The sequence below is a fragment of the Aplysia californica genome, unplaced genomic scaffold (assembly GCF_000002075.1).
Source record: "Aplysia californica isolate F4 #8 unplaced genomic scaffold, AplCal3.0 scaffold00313, whole genome shotgun sequence".
Classification (NCBI taxonomy): domain Eukaryota; kingdom Metazoa; phylum Mollusca; class Gastropoda; order Aplysiida; family Aplysiidae; genus Aplysia; species Aplysia californica.
The window spans coordinates 842,268-859,460 of NW_004797583.1; the positions used below are offsets into that span (position 1 = coordinate 842,268).

Genomic DNA, 17,193 nt, shown 5'->3' on the forward strand with positions numbered 1-17,193 from the left:
TAATATATATATATTAATGTCACTGGAGTGAGATTCTCCTTTAGTTGTATAGATCTGAGATATTGACGAATGAGCTCTATTGTTATCGAGAAAAAATCATGTGTTGTGAGGTGTGTCATCAAGCGCTCGTCCATTTTGGGACGTTGGAATTATTGGTATCATCTTAATGATAACATGCTTCTTGTTCATTTGTCTTGCTTTTTTATGAAAAAAATACCATCTGTCGTGAATAGAAATCGTGATGTGCGGCGATTGTAGGAGTTGGGTGTCACCTTGTGAGAGTGGTAAATTTAGCAAGATAACAATAATGGCCATCACAGTTTGGTGACTTCCAAAGCCTATTCAGGTGTCCTTCGAAACTGTAAATTTACTAATTTACTTTTTTTTAGTGCTTTTGATCAACTTTTTTTTGCAGGAAAAAAAGTACATAGCAAAGTGTTTTTCAGTGGACATACACACAGAGTCAGAGTTGCACAAGAAAAAGAATTCCTATAAAAAGGGTCCAGCAGGCAGAGAAATGCTGATTTTTTCAATTTCGCTATTTTGACAAACGCCTGATTTCTCCATGATGCAGCTCATGATAAAAAAGTCACTGTTAAATGGTGTTGTCAACTTAAAGATTACGTACTACAATGTGCCATAATATGGTATTGTGGTAAATTTAAAATTTCACTCCTGCCTGCCGATGACATAGTTTTGGGGGCAGAATCACTATATTTCTGGTTGCAGAACACATGGCTTCTAAAATCGCCAAAAATCAATTATTTCAAGGCAACTTCAAGAGTCAAATCTAGTCCTAATATTTTACTCTATCTATGCTGTCTTGTATTTGTATGCTCAGGTATTCATAGCCTTACCATAGTAGCACTTAAACTTCATACATTTTAAACCGTTTTACATAAATTTCGACTTAATGTCGTATTGCAAATGATTGATTACTTTTTGGGATAGTTGTGGTTTTAATCGAACTGCCTTTTCAATATGTTTGATATTACACGAGAAATGTAGAATATGTGGGTTGCTATTATAGTTATGGCCTTCTGCAGTTCTTGCTGTGGGATTACTTTGTTACAATATAATGAAACCTTTGTGAAAATAGAATTTGAAAGAGTTTTTTTCTTTTAACAGTAACACAGTGTCTTCGAGACAAGTTTGTTTGTGACCAAGTGAATGATGAAGTTATTGTCGCAAGTTTTTAGAAATGCATTTCAATTTACTGTTGTAGTTGACGTTGTTCAGGTGGGTCCGGTTCAGGTTGTAAAGTGTACACAAGCACGATGATCACTTTCTTTAAAAGTTATTTTTGAAATTGTTTATACACTACAGCACTTACTATTTATACTAACATTCCTTTTGCATTGACTTTTTTCAGGCTCCAGAACCTGTGAGTGGTCCATCCATCCTGCTGAAGTCTCCCCCAAGAGGCAAGGATGAAGCTTATGAAGAAAAACTGGTTAGTTTTTTATTTTACAAAAAAAATTATGGAACACTGTCAGAGTGACCGTGGCTACAAAGGTTTCACAGAGGCCATTTATATTCAAATCTGCTGCAAAGTGTTATAGAAACCTGTCAGGATATCCACCCCCCCCCGATAATAAATTCCTCTTATAAAAGGGAGACCTACACAACCCAGAAACTAAACTAACTGAGACATTTCTCCCCTTAGGATCTAGGGTTTTGACCTGTGGAATATAGAAAATTATGCTTTGCCCTTATATTATGTTTATTTAAAACTACCTTTACACCGCACCGCATAGTACTTCATTTGTAATCTTTTGCTTCTCTGAAGATTTTGGTGCTTGAGTTGATATGATGAGGTGGCAAGTACGGAACTTTTCAGAGTGTACAGCTTTCTGTAAAAATTCGTAAGATTGGAAGCAAAATTCATGAATGTAAGAGTTGCCTCAATTTATGAATAAAAAGTTGCGTGCTGTGTGAAAACATTTACTTGGAACTACATTTCTTTCCTTTCTCTGTAGTAATTTTCTGTTTTGTCCCCCTATTTTATCTCTACAGGAAAAAGATCGCAGCAATCGATTCGGCTTCCTGCTCCAGCAGACCGAGTTGTTTGCCCATTTCATGCAGACGGGGGCGCAAGCCGGGGGTGGCGGGCCCACCAGTCCTCTCAAGATGAAGGGTCGTCCTCGGCTTCACAAGCATCAGGATGAAAAATCCAAGCTGGTGGCTGCCGGAGAGTAAGTCTATTCAATGAAGTTTGGTCATATTGTGTATCATAGATTAAAGAAAAAAATTCTGATTGTGTTCAATAGCTGTATGATTTCATCATGGGGGGTACTTGATGCGTTTTTTCTTTGATATTGTCTGGTTGATGTTTTGGTTAAATTTCTTTTCAGTCGAATTGCTTTTTTTTTTTCAGCTTGAGATGTCAGAAATTAAGATTTTATATATATATAAAAGCTGTAGTCTAAATTTTAACATTTTTGCACAGCATCATTCTGCATCTGAATTTTTTGCACATTTGTCATTAAATATTAATTTTTTTCTCAGTCATCGGCATCGGAGAACTGAAGAGGAGGAAGATGAGGAACTGCTGTCCGAGGCGAAGAAATCTGGCAATGTCTTGTTACGCTTTGAGGCCAGTCCATCATGTGAGTATTTTCTTTTGGAAGTGTAAATAACAGGAATTGTGCTTTTGTAAAAGCATACCTTCGTTATTTTTGTTCTTCTTGAAATATTTATTGATGTTCTCAGAAGAAGTGAAATGCTTTGCTTTTTCTTTTCTATGCTCTATCTACATCACTTACAATTAATAGTTTGCTTTTTTGTTTGTTTGTTTGTTTGTTTGTTTGTTTGTTTTTTGGTTCCTGCAAAGGATTGTAAGATAAACATGTATTCGGAAATCAATGTCTTTGTTAACCGTGGAAAGAAGTTTGTTTGATGTAGATGTTTTATGACCTGAAAAATTTTGTCACTACCACATGTGTGCAATAAGAATCAAGAAATGCATTCTTTCTAGGAGTTGCCATTCTGGTTGGAATATATGGATATGTATTTTCTCGATTTGCACAGATATCAAGACCGGGGACATGAGAGACTATCAAGTCCGAGGGTTGAACTGGATGATCTCCTTGTATGAGAATGGTATCAATGGAATCCTGGCTGACGAAATGGCAAGTTTACATGGCCTATTGTGCTGACTTATTATTATTTCACTTCTGCATATGCGCATCGTGAACTTGTTCATGAAGGGCGTGAATGATATTGAATGGATTGATGGATTGTCTGGAAAGTTGGGATTTCTTGTCTGTTATGGTTATGTGCACATGGACACACACACACACACACGCACGCACGCACGCACGCACACACACACACACACACACACACACTTTTTTTTTGGAAGGGGGGCGGGGGTGTTTTGTCTCCCTCGTAAATGAAATAGTTTAATGAAAAATAGTGGGGTTGGCTCTGGGGGTATTTAAGGTGGCTAATGAATGCCTTTAAACCGTAATTACAATTCTATAACTTGTGGAGATTTAAAGGAACATATTCCTGTAGAGTTGCTTAACTTTGTTTTTTTTAATGGATATTCTACAGGGACTTGGAAAGACTTTGCAGACTATCTCACTTCTGGGCTACATGAAACACTACCGGAACATTCCATCCCCTCATCTGGTCATCTGCCCGAAGTCGACACTGGCCAACTGGGAGGCAGAGTTCAACCGTTGGTGTCCCTCCATCCGCGCTGTCTGCCTCATCGGGGACCAAGAGAAAAGAGTGAGTCTGATCAGGATTTAGTTTGAAAGTTTTGTGTGTGCTCTCGCTTAAAGGTATGTGAGGCATTCTGACAAAATGAGTAACTTCTCGCAATACACAAATGGAGATATTGGCCAAAAATCGACACTAGGGTCAGATAAGTAGATTTCTATTTATGCCATATTCTTTACGTATAATATGCCTTTTATTTCATACTTATAAATTGTGAAAACGTCACCTAATAAGCGTGATGTATCTCTTTCCACATGGCTTGAATCCGTGAAGCAACTCATTTTGTCAGCACGCTTCACATATTTGCTTTTGCGATGAAATAGTGATGGGGACTGATGACCTTGTAAAAGCACTGTAGGACTGTAGTATACAGCTGTGCTTTTTCTTTTGTGCATGCCCTCCTTGTATGACAAGGTCATGAATAAAATTCTGAAAGACCCTACTCCTGACAAAATTATTTTGGTCACTATTATAGACATTAGGATTTGTCAATGTTTTTAATAATGGCAGTGTGGGCATAAATGTACTGAGAGTTCACATGTTAAAGGATTCGCTTTTGTTGCTGTCAGTTTTATTTGTTACCTTTGGTCATGATATTTTCTCTTTGGGAGCTGAACCTGTGTTTAAATTTTGTTTTTCTTTTCAGGCGGCTTTCATCCGAGACATTCTGGTGCCCGGGGAGTGGGACGTGTGCATCACCTCGTACGAGATGGTCATCAGGGAAAAGTCGGTCATGAAGAAGTTCAACTGGCGCTACATCTGCATCGACGAGGCTCACAGGATCAAAAATGAGAAGTCAAAGGTGAGAGATACTGTTGTAGTGGTCAGAATGTAACATGTTGTTGCAGTTGTTATTAGTCCAGCTGCTGAATTGTTTGTGATTTTCAAGTGAGTGGGGTTTTGTTGAAGGTGGAATTCTTAAATTTGTTTCCCTTTCTTTGGTCTTGAAGAGTTGTGCTGAGTGAGGCAATGATACTGTTTAGCAATGCCAATCGGGCTTTCCCGCGAGGCGAAAATTTGGTCCCCATTTACGGGCGATTTTGCGGACCCGGCCGAAGCGTAGGTGACTAACTTTGTCAACCTCGGTCTGCTCTATTTCCGAACCAATCCAAATGAAACTCGGCAACCAATCAGAAAATAGGGCAAACTAATGATATGTGGACGTTGAAGTTCATACACATAAATTAACCTATACTTTTGGTGTCGGGAACACTTTCGTATCGTGTACACCGAAAATTATAAGGAGTTTGAATTTCAACGCCGAGATGGTAATAGATCTATCTATCCTCTATAGTGTGCTCAAATTTGAACGTTCTGTGTCAAGTAGTTCTTTAGACCCGATCATAAATGCACGACTACCCCCCTATCCAAAGCGGCTTCGCACGGAGACCTGCCATTTTCCCCTCACTCTCGTGGCAAATGTATGTGACCTACAAATCCCCGCATGACTATTCCGGGCCCGTTCATTGGTCACTTGAAATAGGGCAATGGCGGGCGCGCGCATCCGGTTGTTTTTCTCTCTATTCCCCTGTAACATCGCAATGGGGGTATTCCGAGGCGAGGTTATCTCGTCTCGGGGTGTTCGCATCTCAACGGGGAAAAAGAATTTTTAATTGTACGGCATGCTAGATTGAATTAACTTATCTTTTATGGTTGGCATGGTCTAAAGTCATCATAAAAAGCTTTGCAATTATTTAGTCACGCTGCCGACATTTATTCTTAAAGATCCCATGTTATGATACGATGCTATAAATAAAATGGACTCATCCCGACACCCCTTTTTCGCTAAATCGTAATATGTACACCACAATTTTAATTATAACAAAATAACTACGAAATTGGTTGTAAATCTGACTGCAGAAATGATTTCTACACTCAAAAAAACATCGGGTAGCCAATTTTTTCTTGAACACTCCGATTAGTTACCGAGATATCGTCAATTTTCTTACAGAATCTGCTACTGCGTGGTCCACTTTTTAGGAGTATTTTCCTATATGTGGGTCATCCATATTTTGCCGACCTTTACAACCCCATAACTTTGTTATTTATGAACCGATTCTCAAAATTCAAGAAGCATACTTCTTAGAAAATTCTTTCTTAGGTACCAAAAAAAGGGGGCAAAAGTGAAAATTTAAATTTTCATTGGCATTGCTATACTGTTTAATTCAATTCATGCATTTAAACAGGGATAAACATATATGGAATTTTTGTTGTCCTAGACTAGAATTTTAAAAATAATCTAAATGTAAAGTGGATAAATCCAGCTTCAATGTCATTTGTGGTCTGTTTTATGGATGTGTGTTGGTAGATGAGTGGGATCTGTGTTTGTGATATCCGACTTTGTTCTGTGGTATGCTTGAAATAAATTGTTGATAAAAGTAAGATGTAAGGAGGAATTTTTTCTTCTTCAGTGGCACATTTTTGCTCCATCTGAGACCAGTCTATCAGGGCACTTCTTCAAATGACATTTGTTTCTCTCTTGTTGGATGCCAGTTCTGTCTCCATGAACTTATATTTTTTAAAAAAAATCAGTTTAAATGGGAGGTGGCTTGATTGAATCTCTAATGCTAAATGCTTAGAAAATTCTTTGTCATTTTCACTGGACCAAAACAAATTACAGTAGGACTTTAAATTATTGAGGTATTGTCTTGCAGGAGAATATGGACTGGTTTTGAATTTCTAATTTGTCTTGCCTGGAGCTTTTGGGTTTGAAATTAAAAAGGTTATGCTTGAAATGTTTGCCCCCAGTTGTCAGAGATTGTGCGAGAGTTCAAGTCTACCAACCGGATGCTTCTGACGGGAACACCTCTACAGAATAATCTTCACGAGCTGTGGGCCTTGCTTAACTTCCTGTTGCCAGACGTTTTCAACAACTCTGAGGTGTGAAATGAACCTGTTTCTGTGTTGGTGTTGGTTTTGTTTTGAGTTGTTTTAAAAAAAAAAAGAACTATTTCAATGTTTTAATTAATTGTACATTTTAATGGTTTTTAGAAAATTGTGGGGAGGTGGTTGTTTTTGTTTTCTTTTACTGCTTTGTGCTTTGCTTGATGAAGTTTGTTTTCTATAAAATCACTTTAAAACAAAACAAAAAACTTTTCTGTCTGTTATAAATAAATTATGAGCTATCTTCCAAGAAAATTTGTAACATTCACTCGTAATAGTGAGGACTGCTGCAGTTCATGCCAAGACCTAAAAGCTGGTCAAAATAGAGAAATGCTATGTATGTCAAGGAGTACACACATTGGCTGTATGTGTCAAAGAGTGTTTATGGAATTTACTTATAACCTTCTCGTGTGTGAGAGGTAGGACCGAGACTTTTACTGCCCTACTACATTTGCCTTTAATGTGTTGTGTTGATCTCCTCAGGACTTCGATGCCTGGTTCAACACCAATGACTGCTTCGGCGACTCGGAGCTGGTAGAGAGACTGCACGCTGTAAGTACTGTGTTTGCATCTTTGTATTTCTGCTTGTCTATTTGTGACTACATATATTATGTTTGAAGCTGTATTCTACCTTTGCTATGGTAATATATTCTGTTATAATTTCCTTTGAAGTTTTGCTTTGGGCTATTTTTCCTGACGGGTTTACTTTTTGTAAAGTGTACTTTTTACATGTGTTCAAAAGCTGCATACACCAGTGCAGCAGTTGGGGGTTGGCAGGTGCTCTGGTGTGGTTCGCTCCTTCATTTTAACAGAACATTTGTGGTCGTTATCTCTTTTTTAAAATTGTAGGTTACTCTCTATCAACATTTCTAATCTTTCACAGTTATAAAGCCTATTAAACTAGCGCAGAATGCCACTTTTTCTCGTAAATGCCGTTTTCTAATCTCATTATTTGTACAGACTGGATATTTTTGCGGTTTCGGGTGTTGGTTTATTCTATATTCTGCCACGGTCTTCACCTCCTTGTCAAAGTTAGCATTAATTGGATCTTGTATTTGGATGTGGACTTTGTGTGTGCAGTGTTTACTATGGAATAACTTGTTTTGTTTCTTTTTTGTCAGGTGCTCCGACCATTCTTGTTGAGGAGAATCAAGTCAGATGTGGAGAAAAAACTGCTGCCAAAGAAAGAGACCAAAGTCTTCATTGGACTGAGCAAAATGCAGAGAGAATTGTGAGTGAAGTGAACCTGGTTGCGTTGCTCGTTTTGTGTAGCTGATGGTTGTGTTCTGTGCTGGCTTTGTGAAAAATGTTTGTGGTTGATAGTTTGATTTGGTCTTTTAAAAAATTCTAGTTTTGTGTTCCAGACAATGTGTACAACAGTCTTTTTTCAACATGTCTGTCTGTCTTGTTTAAAAAGTTGCTAAAGCACATAAGATTCATAAATCAGTGTTTCGTTTTCTTTAGCACCCTTTTCCCCTGCTTTCTCTGTTCTAAAAGATTCTTTGTGATGACAAAATTTATCCATCAAAAGTCAACTACAGTGATGTGGATACAAAGGAAAAACAATTTTAGATAACTGTGTATCTTATGGTGAAAATATTTTTTTAAGGTACGAAAATCTTGTTTTTCAAGAAGACTGAAATGACCATTTGCTGCATTTGAAATACAAGGGGCTTTGTTTTTTTAATTACTCTTTGAAAAGCTGCAGCCTATTTAAAATATATATCTTTAAAAAACCCCAACAATACCGTATTTCTTGTGTTTCTGTATACAGGTACACAAAGATCCTGATGAAGGACATTGACATCGTGAACGGCGCCGGCCGCACTGACAAGATGCGATTGCTCAACATCCTCATGCAGCTGCGCAAGTGCTGTAACCACCCGTACCTCTTTGACGGCATGGAACCAGGTGAGTGAGAGGCTGAGCATGAGCTTATTGTTTTTTAAACGTTGTGTTGCTTTATTTTTTTTAGGAAAAGCTGTCTTGTTGACAGTCTTAAGTACCTTCCCTCTTGCAATAGGTTCTCAAGAAAGTTTTGTACTTACTAGTGGGGTAAAGATTTGTTTTACATGTTCCATTTTTTGCACCATGCAAATGTGCTTTTATCAGGGTGGCTGCCATGTGCCAGAGATTTATTTGATTGGAATAAAATTACTGAGACTTGTGACTGCCTTGGGAATTTACAGGAAAAAAACTTTGGAGAAAATATGTTATAGAGCTAAATTCTCCAATATTTGAAAACCAAATCTAACTAGGTCAGTAAGGTCACTTCTTACAGGGTGAGGTTTATAGTGTTTGTTCGAATTTCCCCGTTTCTGAAATTGTCCAGATTTTTGTTTTTTGACTAGTGCATGTCATATATGGAATTTTGTATAAAAATTGTCTCAATACAAGATATATGAGACCCAGTGATTAGTGAGCACATTTCCACGCAGTCTGAAAGTCCAGGATTTTTTTATTTTCATAGCCTGTTGACACCTGCTTTCTGTATCTTGCAGTTGGTTCAAGGTGAAATGGTGCTGAAATGGCACTGACTTATCATTTACATTTTACAACAGCATAACAAAAGCATAATGTTTTAATAAGCAAAGCATGGTTATCAGTGTGTGTGTGTGTTTCTGCTCAGGTCCTCCGTACACAACTGACTACCACTTGGTAGAGAACTGTGGCAAGATGGTGATCCTGGACAAGCTGCTGCCCAGGCTCAAGGAACAAGGTGAGTGCAGACAATGAAAAGTCTTCTTTGGTTGTAAGGGCTTCATCATGTAGAGAAGGGGCTGTGGGGAGAGAGAGCGGGGAGAAAGCAAATGATAAAAGCAGGGAGAAGGCAAAATGACACGTCTAGCTCATAGATTTACATCTGTTTTCTCTCAGCATTGATCTTTCAGAATAGTCTATTTGTCCTGTAGATGCATCTATAGATTAAGAATATAAGGCAGAATTGTTAATTTCTGGAAAATTTAAGTATTCTGTGTGGGTGGTTGGCGGGTGCTCTGATGTGGTTTGCTACTTGTTTCCTATCAAACCTCTATCATACTGATCTCCCCTCCTTTTTTGTGTTTGTTACTCTCTTGTAACACTTCTAATCTTCGGCACTTATAAGACCTTATTGTGTTGCAAGTGCCGTAAAACTCTTACTAAAACTAAGTATTCTGTCAGGTACTTTGGAACTGTTAACTTTTTAAAAGACAATAGCACATATTTTTTATGATCAGGTCTTTTTAAAATTATAATTATTATTAGTTTTTTTGACAAATATTTTTTCATGTGTGTGCAGGCTCTCGAGTGCTCATCTTCAGCCAGATGACACGTATGTTGGATATCCTGGAGGATTACTGCTTCTGGCGCAACTATAACTATTGCCGCCTGGATGGACAGACACCGCACGAAGAGAGACAGGTGAGGACATGCGAGAGGGAGGGGGAGGGGGGATGGTCTTACGCGCAACTGGTCTTTGGCTGTTTGCAGAGTTTTTGCATTCATAGATATTTAAGTGGGTGGTAGGCTGGTGCTTTGGTGTGGTTTGCTTCTTGTTTCCTATCAAACATCTATTGTCCTTATCTCCCCTTCTTCTTTTTTATGCTTGTTACTCTCTTGTAACACCTCTAATCTACTGGCGCTCATGTGACCTTATGCAGTTGCGACGCCGTAAAACCTCTACTAAAACAAAGAGATATTTAAGGAGTTTTTAAGTGTATAATTTTTTATTATTCGTATTATTTTAAACAAATATGCGTACAGAGGTATCTAGGCTATGACCGGCATCTGATGTAGTGATTATGCTCTTTGACTTTGCTTGTTAACTCAATCCCACCTTAGGCCCTGTTCTGAAAATAACCCCCCTCCTCCAACAAGAACTAAGGTAGTTTATAGATATTAGTATGGATTAATTCAAATAGTGTTTCTATCTAGGTTTATCCCTGTTTTCTCAGCTGGTTGGTCAAGAATGGTTAGTTCAAGTTTTTGTAACTTTCTCTCTAGTAGCCCATGAGCAAGTCTAAAAATGTTTGTGGAAAGCGAAGATCCTGCCAAACTGAAAGCCATGCTGATGTTTGTCGAGTGCTTATTTCCTTTAAAGTGAGTTATGGGATAATTTTCACCATGGCTAGTCGCTAGGGTGAAGGTATTGGTGGAAGGGTTCATACAACGGTTGACTTTGGTCGATCTTGGTGGGAATGGGTTAAGTTTAAAGATGCAAGTCGAGTTTTGTAGTAGAGAAGTCTTGTTTTATAGAGTGTCAGCATATTTCTTTTTGGATGCTGTTTTCTTCTCAACTTGGGTAGGCCTATATGGGCAGGGTTAAAACGGTTTAATCTGAATTTGAATTGTGTAGCTAAGGCCCTAATTTTTTAGCATTCTAAAATCAGGAATTTGTTATTTTTTAAAATCTTTCAAAATAATGAGGAATTAATATTTTTTGTTTTTTTTAAAAATTCCATAAATAAGTTAAAAGTTGTTTTTCCCTATTGAAATATTTCTTCATGTCTGTAACGTCTGTGCCATGTTCTTTCCCAACAGAAATCTATCATTGACTTCAACCACCCAGAGAGCACCAAGTTTGTCTTCATGCTGAGCACACGCGCCGGCGGTTTGGGCATCAACCTGGCTACAGCCGACATTGTGCTGCTCTTTGACTCGGACTGGAACCCACAGGTTGATCTGCAGGCTATGGTGAGCTGTCACGCTGATGCTGCTAGTTCTCTGATTGTTTTGTTTTTTAAAGATGCTTTTAGGTTTGAGGGGGGGGGTGGTGGATTTCCTAATATACCATGAAGTCATTAAGGTGCTTTCAGCTATTCCATAAGTGGGTGGTGAGGAACAGCTTCTCTGTGTAGGGTGGGGGTGTGTTGGTTGTTTTTTTTTTTAGTCTTATGTCTTGCGCCCCTCTCTATCCCTAATTGATTTAATTTTATCTACCTTTTTTGGGGGTTGTTTTTTTTGTTGTTGCCATTGTTGGTATTTGTCAATGCACTTTTGTCAATTCACTTTCATGCACAAGATATGTACTAAAGGATTTTATGATTAAAATAGTGGATAAAGTCTTCATTTTTGTTTCCCCTCTGACTGTGTGTGCTATAGGACCGAGCACATCGAATTGGCCAGCAGAAGCAAGTGCGTGTGTTCCGGTTCATCACGGAGAACACAGTGGAAGAGCGCATTGTGGAGCGCGCTGAGATGAAACTGAGGCTGGACAATGTGGTCATTCAGCAAGGTGGGTGCTGCGTGGTTATGTCTGGGATGTACAGTCGTATCTGCTCTAACAGCCTCCTGTCCAAGACAATCAACTCATACAAATGGTCATTTTTCCAATTTCCCCAACTGCAACTTTTTTATATTATAATGACACTTTCCAAGACTTCCACCTAGGACGACTTTTCTCCTCAATAATGAATGGCCATCTGCTACATTTTCGACTGTACTTTAGAAGTATTTGCCATCTCGTTTAAGACTTTAGATGGAGATATTCATGTGATAAGAATTGATGAATGTCAGTACCACAGAGAGCAGCCTATCTACAGAATGTTCTGTTCAGCGTACAACAGCTGCGGGTACAGGTCAAAAGTGAATTCAGTTGTAGAAGCCAGCTGTCTATCAAGGATTGCAAATTTAAATTACCCATGGGCCTTTAGAGTAGAGCCTAGGTGAGCCTGGGCAGCATCAAGTATTCCACGAACAAAGGGAGAAAAAGGTTCAAATCTAAAACAGTATAACTGAAATCACATTTATAAGTAGGTGTCCCAAAATGTCGTTCTGAAGGCCTCAATTAGCCTGCAGTCCTCGGACTTTAGATCCGTACTGTTAAACAATAGCTTGACATTGTTCTTTCTCTTCACAGGTCGTCTGGTGGACCAGAACATCAACAAACTGGGCAAGGACGAGGTGCTGAACATGATCCGGCACGGCGCCAGCCATGTCTTTGCCTCCAAGGACTCAGAGATCACAGAGGAGGACATTGACGCCATCATGGCCAGGGGAGAGAAGAAGGTAGGGCGATGAGCGAGTTGAGAAGTAGTACTTGCAGTGGAATGCTTTTTTAAAATCTAAAGTATTGATGTGATAGGTGTGAATAGGGGATGAATGGGAAGTTTTCGACTGTGAGACTGTAAAATGTTCAAGTTGTATTGAAAAGAGTGGACTGGGATGAAAATTTCTCCTTTGCCAATATATAGCAATAGAACTAAATGCTGGTTTTGGTTGATGTACTTCTCTGTATTCAATCTGAACTGAGTTTGTGGAATATGTAAGGTGGTTGATAGGTGGATTCTCCAGTGTGGTTTTCTCCTTCCTTCCTATCAAATATCTATCCTTCTTTTCTTTATATGTTACTCTTTAGTAACACCTCTTGTCTTTGACACTTATGTAGTCTGTTTGTGTTGCATCTGCAGTAAAAACTCTTACTAAAACAAAACTAATACATGCAAGGCCAAGAGCCGCGGTGAGAGTAAATACTATATAGATAGACTTTTTATATATTTCTAACACTTTCTTTGTTTTGTCATAGACAAATGAGCTGAAGGAGATGATGGACTCTCAGGGAGAAATTCATTTCTAATACTTTTGTTGTTTTGTTGTTTTAGACAAACGAACTGAAGGAGAAGATGGACTCTCTAGGGGAGAACAGTCTCCGCACCTTCACCATGGACGCGCCCGACAGCGTGTACCAGTTTGAGGGAGAGGACTACCGAGAGAAGCACAAGCTGGGCACCATCGGAGCCTGGATCGAGCCGCCCAAGCGTGAGCGTAAAGCCAACTACGCCGTGGACGCCTACTTCAGGGAGGCACTGCGTGTCAGCGAGCCCAAGGCCCCCAAGGTGAGTGTCTCGTTGCACTTTGGGGATGAGTGCTTTCTGTTTTGATTGAATTCAGGAATTTTTTCATAATACTTTTAAGAGGGGGGGGTAGTTCCAAATGTTGTAAGTGCATAGTTTGCTATGATTTTAGTGTAAAAGTTGGCAGCCTTGTGGTTGTCCTTGATGTTCCTGGTGAAGACAAAATTTGAGTCAATGTGCATGTTTTACCTAATTAAGCTGCAAGCACAGTAAAACTCTACTAAACGTAAATCTTTTTGGTGCTTCTGTTCCTCATTGAGTAATGCCAATGAAATGTCTCCCTCTTATCCCATTTCCTTACAGGCACCCCGACCCCCCAAACAGCCCAGCATCCAGGACTTCCAGTTCTTCCCCCCTCGCCTCTTTGAGCTGCTGGACAAGGAGATCTACTTTTTCCGCAAGACCATCGGCTACAAAGTGCCCAAGAACCCCGAGTTTGGAGCCGACGCCGACCGGATACGCAAGGAGGAGCAGGGCAAGATTGACGGATCCTCTCAGCTGGATGAGGATGAACTGACGGAGAAGGATTCGCTGCTGAAAGAAGTAAGGAGGACTGAGGAGTTATATAGGTCACCCACGTCTGGGGATGAGGAGTTGTCTTTAGTTTTTAAAATGCACTGTTTGTGGTTGCAGGTACAGTGGAAATTTCCCAAGATGGTTACCTTACTGCTAAGAAGAAAAGTTGTAGTCTTAGACATGTTTGTCCTTTTAGGCAGTGTCATTATATTAAAATAAACACCCTGAGAGGGCCTTTACAAGGGCTCACATAATTTTTGTTAATATTTTTTAGAACTTCCATCGAACCACGTACAATTGACCCCTTGTGTAAATAATGTGAAAAGACACATTGTTTGTATGTAAAACTCGCTGTGAAATTTGTACGTAATGGAAAGATTCCCATGTTCCCCCCTGATTTCACTGTGCATGTGCAGGATTGTGTTTATGGGACTAGAAAATAACGGCAGTAGAGTGTGACTGTATTCTTCCGCGGAAGCTGAGAATGTTTCTGAGTGTTCTCAGAGGGTCTGCTGGGGTAATAATAGTTGTAAAGCGCATAGAGCAAGCTCTTGAGCATGGATATGCGCTATATAAATGCAATTATTATTATTATTATTACTATCTATGTCCTTTCTCTTCTCTCAGGGTTTCACCAACTGGAGCAAGCGTGACTTCCAGCAGTTCATCAAGGCCAACGAGAAGTTTGGCCGCGACGACATCGAAAGCATCGCCAGAGAAGTGGAGGGAAAGACACCCGAGGAGGTAATTGTGTTTTCTGTCTGTGTGTTGTGTCTATCTTAAATCCCCTGAAATAAGGTATCAAAGCAATGATTGACAAAATAATATTGACCCCCCCAAACAAAATTGTCCTGTTTTTGTTTAGCAATTTTTGAAAATTCATTTATTATTTAAACATGCATGTGATTTTCTCACTTCATTTAGCAGAACAGGCATTTGCTGTCTTGTTTAAGATGAACATAAATAAATGAATTTTCATATTGATCCACTCTTTCTTTTATGGCAGTGAGTCTCTCACTGTGTTTAGATTATTCGTATTCTTACTATGGAAGATGTAGATGATATTTGTTTTTGATTTTCCCAGTATGGAAAGTCGGACATACTGGAATTTTAGCTCTATTGAAATAAGAATGTTTTGTAGATTTTTCTTTGCTAGCCCCACTGATGTTGAAGAGCATACTAAGGTCCTGTTGCAATCACATAGCTTGTTGGTTGCTGTCCAGTGCTATGGTGGGGTTTGCTCCTTCTTTCCTGTCTAACATCAGTTATCCATATCTCTCCACCTTTTCTTTTTCTGATACTCGCTAGTCACACTTCAATACTTTAAGATCTAAATGGGATGCAAGTGCTTAAATTTTTTTACTAAAATTTTACAGCAAAACAGTTTTGGTGTTCTGTTTTTTTCTCTTTTTCTGTTTGCCTTTACCCACGCATGTTGTTTTTTACAGCACTTATGTTGTTATAGATCCAGTTGTAATACTCATAGTTTGCGTTGTTTATTTGTGTGTGCCCCAGGTGAACCAGTACAGCAGCGTGTTCTGGGAGCGCTGTAACGAGCTGCAGGACATTGAGCGCATCATGGCACAGATTGAGAGGGGAGAGGCTCGCATCCAGAGGCGCATCAGCATCAAGAAAGCCCTCGACGCAAAGGTGAGAGGCGGCAGCATGCATCTTTTCGATTTGCTCCTTCTTACCTGTCTTATTTCTAGCATCCTTATCTCTCCTCCACCTTTTTTTATGTTACTCTCTAATAATTCCTTAAGTCTGCGGCACTTATATGACACCTATTTCACTTTTGTGTTGTGAGTACTGTAAATGTTGCTGAAACACAAAGGTGAGAAGCAGTGTCCTGTCGGTTTGCTTTGGTGTGAGCCGAAATGTGGTCAGGAGAGGGGGTAGCTTTGAGATGAAGGTGTCTTGTCTTTTTATTAATGTTGCACTAGATAACACCTTGCTTTTTTTGCCGCAACTCTACGAGTATATTGTTGTCAGCGTGCTTCTCTCTATTTGAAACAAAAAACACAACCCCCCCCTCCCCCCCCAATCCACTTGAGGGGACCTTATAGTGTTGATAGGATTGTAGAATCTGTACATGGTGGAGTTGTGACCCCCCCGCCGCCGCCGCCTTTTTTTTTGTTGCTATTTGTTATTGGTTGTAAGTTGTATCCTACTGATACCATGGAAAAACCCCATTTCACTGCTTCTTTGTTTCCAATGTCCCCGCTCCAATTGTCTTTATTTTTGTGAGTGGTTGGAGGCCGCTACTGATTAGGTCCCTTTTTATTTTTTCAAAATATTTGTTTTCTTTTGTTTTTTTGTTTCTGCCTAATTTGCTTTTTTTCCTTTCACCAGGTGACCTTTATTTTTGCATAGATGTACTTTTCTCTACTCCAAACAATTGACGCGCGCTCAAATGACCTTAGCAGTTGCGAGCGCCGTAAAACCTTATACTACTATATATATATAAACAATTGACAAACGTTGCTTTTTCTGTTGTGCTTGTACCAGATGTCGCGGTACCGAGCCCCGTTCCACCAGCTGCGCATCCAGTACGGCACGAACAAGGGGAAGAACTACACGGAGGAGGAGGACCGCTTCCTGGTGTGCATGCTGCACAAGCTGGGCTTCGACAAGGAGAACGTCTACGATGAGCTCCGCCAGGCCGTTCGTCAGGCACCGCAGTTTCGCTTCGACTGGTTCATCAAGTCTAGGACTGCCATGGTATGTCTTGTGTTGTGGCCTTTCTCTCACATTTAAAAAAAAATTGGGAGTACGGTGGTGTCCCATGTAACAGTAACCTCCTCTCTTGGGAAGAAGTCCTTGTTTGCTGCTAGGCGAATGTTTTTATTTTAAGATTGTGCTTACCGAAACTCAGAAAAAGAAAAGCAGACTTCTTGGGTTGTGTCTTGTTCAGGGTTCAGTCACCTTATGAAATGTCACCATTTTTTATTTAACCCTATCGCACTTAGCAGGCTTGGCCAGCTGTGGTCCCCCCCCCATTCTTAAGACAAGGGCAATAACTCCACGAAAATTGAAGGGGTACCTTACTAAAATATTGTATAAAATCACAAACACAACCAAAAATGATGAAAATAGTATTTTCTGAAAGGAAAATGAATGAGCTAAATTACTAGTACAAAATGATAAGTGGAATAGAAGAGTATGAAATGATATGAGAGGTCTTTCTGAGATGCGTGTCTTGGATTCCGAGTCTAGATCTATATCTAGATCT

General features: G+C 39.5%; 1 protein-coding gene across 1 annotated transcript in view; it reads left to right on the forward strand.

The window, feature by feature from the left end:
• Positions 1-17,193, forward strand: part of LOC101860180 (SWI/SNF-related matrix-associated actin-dependent regulator of chromatin subfamily A member 5) — a 25,877-nt gene that overhangs the window by 5,695 nt on the left and 2,989 nt on the right. The window contains exons 2-21 of the mRNA XM_005102100.3: positions 1,373-1,453; positions 2,017-2,195; positions 2,509-2,609; positions 3,031-3,131; positions 3,559-3,738; positions 4,376-4,531; positions 6,478-6,609; positions 7,096-7,164; positions 7,734-7,843; positions 8,387-8,523; positions 9,242-9,331; positions 9,893-10,014; positions 11,134-11,286; positions 11,695-11,827; positions 12,452-12,600; positions 13,194-13,427; positions 13,749-13,988; positions 14,589-14,705; positions 15,477-15,611; positions 16,470-16,682. Coding sequence (XP_005102157.1) covers positions 1,373-1,453; positions 2,017-2,195; positions 2,509-2,609; positions 3,031-3,131; positions 3,559-3,738; positions 4,376-4,531; positions 6,478-6,609; positions 7,096-7,164; positions 7,734-7,843; positions 8,387-8,523; positions 9,242-9,331; positions 9,893-10,014; positions 11,134-11,286; positions 11,695-11,827; positions 12,452-12,600; positions 13,194-13,427; positions 13,749-13,988; positions 14,589-14,705; positions 15,477-15,611; positions 16,470-16,682 — 2,832 coding nt within the window. The remainder of the gene's footprint in view (positions 1-1,372; positions 1,454-2,016; positions 2,196-2,508; positions 2,610-3,030; positions 3,132-3,558; positions 3,739-4,375; positions 4,532-6,477; positions 6,610-7,095; positions 7,165-7,733; positions 7,844-8,386; positions 8,524-9,241; positions 9,332-9,892; positions 10,015-11,133; positions 11,287-11,694; positions 11,828-12,451; positions 12,601-13,193; positions 13,428-13,748; positions 13,989-14,588; positions 14,706-15,476; positions 15,612-16,469; positions 16,683-17,193) is intronic.